Raw genomic sequence first — 5,156 nt, forward strand, 5'->3', positions numbered from 1 at the left:
TCATAAGCACCACAAATCTAATGCTGGAAAAGCTTTGAATTGGGAAGTACTTTTTAAACTTCACTAAATCAGTTCTAAAAATATGTCTAGTAATTTAATTACCGGTATACTGATACCAATAAAGCCCATACATTGTGTAACTCCCATTAAAAAAACCCACAAAAACTCTAAATTGTATTTTGTCTTTTTTCTAAGGGAAAGAAAGTCGATCAGGTGCTGTTTTGATTACAACTGGTACATGTATATTGCACAGTTCCTTCCACAGAATACAGATCAAATGTCTGTGATGTACAATACCTGCAAAAGCAAATGTGAATTTTTGTTCTAAGAAGTATCAAACGGCAGTAGTTCTCCATGTAAGTAGTCATTATGAGAGTTCCATACAAAAACAGGCTGATTCACCATGCAGATCAAGAACTTGCTTCTCTGCTATTGCCTGCCACTCATTTTCACAGCTCTAATACAGTGTACCTCATTTTACTGGATAAATGACTCTCATTATCAGAGCAAGTGGAAGATGATTTCACCACTGACACAAAACAACAACATTCATTTGACAAAATTTGAGGAGTACTCATGTTTTGTTTTGTTTTTTTTCTTTTTCATTTCCAACTGCTATTAACCTGTTGAGGACGAGCCCCGCGAGTATACTCGGTCTAGTGTCTATGGGAAATACGTGTTGTAGTAAAATCAAACTGTCCTCAAGGTTAAGAAAAGGCATGTCTGCATGCACGGGTGTGTAGGGTGTCAATGTGGATGTGTTTGTTTGTGTGTAATTGTGCGTGTGTGTGCATGAACTATATGCAGTATGCATGTACACATATGTGCCTCCTTGAGTGCTTTTGTGTGTGTGTGTGTGTGCTGTGTGGGCAAACTCTGATAGTATCTGATTTAATAAAAAAAAAAAATCAACGACCTACCTACCCTGTTACCATATGGTCTGTCATGAACAACTTGTTTTTGCTAACATTTTTTGGCTTTTTGCCATAATGTGACACAATATGCACTTTGTGAGTGCGAGACAGATTCTTGCTTTCTAGACCCTGCAAGCTACAAAGAACAAGAAAGTGCTGAAACGCTGAAGAGCCAACCCTGATAAAATCATAAGATGGCACAGTTCTACATCACCTGGTTTCTTTATAAAACAAATATCTTCCACTAGAAGGTTCACATGAGTGTCAAACACTCTTATGCTATTAAAAAAAAAAAGAGAGAGAGAGAATTAAAAAAGAGAGAGATTGTAAGTTCTTTGCACAGACACACTCCACAAGCACACAGCTGAAGTGCACAACTGTCAGTCTCCTGGTCTCACTCTGGCAAAACGGTTGTCAAATGAACTCCATCTCAAAGGTCATCAACCCATGGGGGTGGCCAGAAAGCTTTTGGTGGTGGTGGTGGTGGTGGTGGTGGTGAGGGCAGTGGTAGTGGAGAGGTTCCCGTCTGCATCTACTTAAAGATGGCTTGCCGGTAGTATTTGAGCTCCTCTATGCTCTCCTTAATGTCATCCAGGGCTCTATGAGATGCTTTCTTCTGGTACCCCGCCGCATATTCCTCTGGATACCACCGCCTGAAGGGTGAAGACAACACGATTTCTTAATAGTCAAAGCTCTGACTTGAACAACAACTGCTAAGTGGTTTGTTCATATGGTTGAAAAATAAGTGGAAAATGGTGATACCGTGAATATTGGAGATTTGTTTACTGGATCTTATCTCAAACTCAGAAAGGCATAAATGCTGCAAATAAATTAATGATGTGATGATTATTTGATTATTCCTGAATACATTTGACTAAAAATAAAATCTCTGTTTATGACAGGTTTAATACAGCACTAATAGATACATGGCCAATGTGGTGATTCTTTGAACATTTTGTGTCTCAAAAGTTTAGTGTTATGGGCCTGAGGAAAAGATGATGATGATGGACAGGGACATCACACGTATCATCATCATCAGTGACATCAAACAGAAAACTGTATCACCACCACACTTTGAGAAAACAGCAATTGTCAAGTCTATTTCTCACCCTTGAGTGCCACGTCTCTCTGAAAACTCTCAAAACTTTTCTGCCCGATGTGTGCTTAGCGTCATATGCCATTGTCATTTGCAGAAATCATTTCTCTGAATTCTTCTGTGACAATGGGCACTAGCCTGCAGCAGTCCACAAAGGTTAATGTCAGACTTCTCTTTATAAGCCAATGATGTCACAATGATGAGGCACTCACCTGCACAGCTCCTTGACCGTGCTGACGTCTACAATGCGGTAGTGCAAGTGATCCATGAACTGCGGCATGTACTTGACGAGGAAGGCCTTGTCGGCGTGGATGCTGTTGCCAGCCAGCGGGCAGAGCTTGGGGTAGGTGTGCTCCCGGACAAAGGCCAGCATCTCGTACTCCGCCTGCTGCAGGGTCGTCTTGCTGGCCCGCACGGCGTCCACCAGGCCAGAGTCAGTGTGGTGCTGGACACACCAGTCATTCATGCTGGACAGCACATCCTCTGGTTGGTGGACAATGAGATTGGGTCCCTGGTATGTGGTAGGAAGGTGCATAGAGAATCACTCATCTAATAAGAAAACATACACTGTAAGAATAAAAGTGTAATCTGGCAAGCCTGCACCTTAAATATCAAACAGTCAAACCTGCCCCAAGTGATCAACTGTTATTATTGACAACCTGCAGATAGAACTTTCTAGAGCCCATGTGAAAATCCCTGCAGAGAAAACATGGATGTAACGTAGATAGTAGAACATCTAGTCTGACAAGACTTGTGTCAAAAGACTGGATTTCCTTTGGACGAGAGAAAAGTTTGTTCACAGGAATGATGACCAGCAGCAGGCAGAGACACAACTATCAGATATCAGCTTACCATAGATTTATAGGCCACAGCATCAAAGAGATAATGCTGAAATAGCTTAATTTACTGTACCATCATGATCATCGTGTAAATTCCAGACTAGAAAATTATAATATAACCTGATAATTTAAGACAGTTATTGATCATGTTGTACAGTCTTTTCATTACCAAAAACTTTACCTCAGCGACTACATTCAGGTCCTGGTCTGTAATCAGGCAAGCCATCTCTATGATATGACACGTGTTCACGTCAAGTCCCGTCATTTCGAGGTCAACCCACACGAGGCGACTTTTCATCTCCTCAATTTTCTTTGGCCGACCTCCTCTTCTTCCGGCGGGCTGGTTGTGGTGATGATGATGATGATGGTGATTGTTACTCATCGCAGCGGCGGCACAAGTAATACCACGCTGGCAGAAAAAATTCTTGGAATACTGAGGGCGGAAGATGTGACGGAGTTTTGACAAAAACATCGATGATTCAACGAGATGTTTCTCAAGTTCACTAACTAGGCCTACCTCAGTTTAGGGACCTCGGTTTAGAGAGTGTGGTAGCCGTGTGTTGACGGCCAACGCAGCCCAGCCTGTCGGGGGAAGACGTGGTGCCAGAGGCCAGCCGCGCGCAGTACCGATGGTTTGCGTGCTCAGTATCCATGCATATGGCGCTGCTGAGCGCTGTTTAGTTCGGTTCCACGTTGATCATGCAAGCTCCGACAAAATTCTTGTGCAATGTGCAATAGATGGGCATTTGTTGGTGCCAGGCGAAATCTAAACACGAGATGGCGCTATACCAGAATCAAATTTGGCAAGACTTGTGTCGATGGAATACATAATGATGTAATGATCGTAATTGATGGATTAGTATACCAATAAACTTTGATAATTGTTATATAGAGATCCCTTGAAAAAGTGGGTAGATATAGTCATTTGTTTTGGAGTTTCTTCTTTTTTTTTTCTTTTTTTTTTTACTAATTGGGAAAAAAATTACACACAAAGTTCTGGCTCAATATCCTTAGGATTTGGTATATATAGAGTAACGCAGTGATGATTTATCTATGTGCAGTGGACCCTTGATAATATCAATATCTTATATGCATTGCACCCAGCAGTACATGTAAAGACATGAGTGTGACCACATGTAACCACCAAAATATAGCAAAATGTTTAATATGTGTTGCTGCTGATTTATGAAATCATGCGCCATGAATAAGGGTGGGTCGTGTCTTGCAAATGTCAGTACATGCAAGATGTGGTACACTACAGGCAGAGTATTCTTTGTTACGCATCAATAGCCACATTAATGTAGATTACGGTCCAAGTACATATAAGCAAAGACGAGGGGGGAGGGGGTGTCATTGACGAAAGGTGTCATGGAAGATACACTTGTGACCAACTGTTTGAATAATAAGTCACTAGTGTCAAAGTCAGGTGGCCCAATCGCTAACAGGGGGTGTGGCTAGCAATGTGGATCATTAGCACTGCTTTAGGTTGGGTCATGTCTCGTTATTATACAAATATTCAATGTTTATGAGTGCGACGGTTCCGAATATTACATGAGCGTGCAAGTTTAACCGTTCTATTCAACGACGCGAAGCGGAGTTGAATAGAACGGTTAAACTTGTACCGAATGTAATATTCGGTACCGTCGCACGAATGATAAACATTGAATATTTGTTTTATACAACACATGATATCGAAATATTTAGGCATGGCCTACAGTTTGGACCACAAATAGATATGTTTTAACCCTAAATAGGTAGATCGAGAACTACGTATGCGAAAGCCTACGCCTAACGTTAGGCCAACTAGCGTACTGCCACTGGCTCGATCTCTGGTAGGCCCCCTAGTTAGGTCTTGAAAAAGGTCTAACTAAACCCTATATAGCTAGGTCTAGAGAGTTTGCTTACCTCTATTTAAAGCATACTGTATTTGATCACTTTCTTAGTATTTGCTGCTGCATTTCACTCATGATTAGCAATGCGCTGAGATCCTCATCAGAGACGAGAACAAAGCTCGGGTGAAAAGAGGTAGGTCTACGTAGCCATGATAACGTGGTGGCATGGCCGTGCGACGTGCGTAGGTGACCGGTGGTGGTATGGTACACATAAACGGTTGTTGCGTGCTGGCGCAGCGCAAACCCTACGGGTGCGCGTATGCATCATCAATGCCAGCTAGCTGTACGATACACAAGTTCAGTGTGTCCTAGGGTCTATTGCACTGCCGGCTCGCTTGTACCGTTCAATAGTCGACTATTGCACTGCCATTGAGTGTGAGCATTGGATAGCCGATTCCTCTGAATGTCATGTGAC

At 42.2% G+C, this 5,156-nt stretch overlaps 1 protein-coding gene across 2 annotated transcripts; it reads right to left on the reverse strand.

Moving 5' to 3' along the window:
• Positions 1-1,395: 1,395 nt before the first annotated feature.
• On the reverse strand, positions 1,396-4,874 carry LOC140237017 (oligoribonuclease, mitochondrial-like). Of its 2 annotated transcripts, XM_072316961.1 has the most exons (4): positions 4,755-4,874; positions 3,031-3,282; positions 2,223-2,521; positions 1,396-1,567 (listed from the first exon to the last, which is right to left on the reverse strand). In XM_072316961.1, the coding sequence occupies exons 2-4, from the start codon at positions 3,229-3,231 to the stop codon at positions 1,447-1,449; spliced, it is 621 nt and encodes a 206-aa protein (XP_072173062.1). In that variant the 5' UTR covers positions 3,232-3,282; positions 4,755-4,874; the 3' UTR covers positions 1,396-1,446. The 2 variants fall into 2 exon arrangements, with proteins under 2 accessions (XP_072173062.1, XP_072173061.1); XM_072316960.1 differs by lacking the exon at positions 4,755-4,874 and having other exon boundaries at positions 3,031-3,450.
• Between the last annotated feature and the right edge of the window lie 282 nt (positions 4,875-5,156).

The sequence above is a fragment of the Diadema setosum genome, chromosome 13 (genome assembly GCF_964275005.1).
Source record: "Diadema setosum chromosome 13, eeDiaSeto1, whole genome shotgun sequence".
NCBI classification, from domain to species: domain Eukaryota; kingdom Metazoa; phylum Echinodermata; class Echinoidea; order Diadematoida; family Diadematidae; genus Diadema; species Diadema setosum.

Coding starts and splice junctions, on each gene's coding strand:
- LOC140237017 (XM_072316960.1), bottom strand. CDS start 3,321: ATGTTTTTGTCAAAACTCCGTCACATCTTCCGCCCTCAGTATTCCAAG. Junction 2,522..3,030: donor ACCTGAATGTAGTCGCTGAG/GTAAAGTTTTTG, acceptor ACCACATACCAG/GGACCCAATCTCATTGTCCA. Junction 1,568..2,222: donor ACGGTCAAGGAGCTGTGCAG/GTGAGTGCCTCA, acceptor TTCACCCTTCAG/GCGGTGGTATCCAGAGGAAT.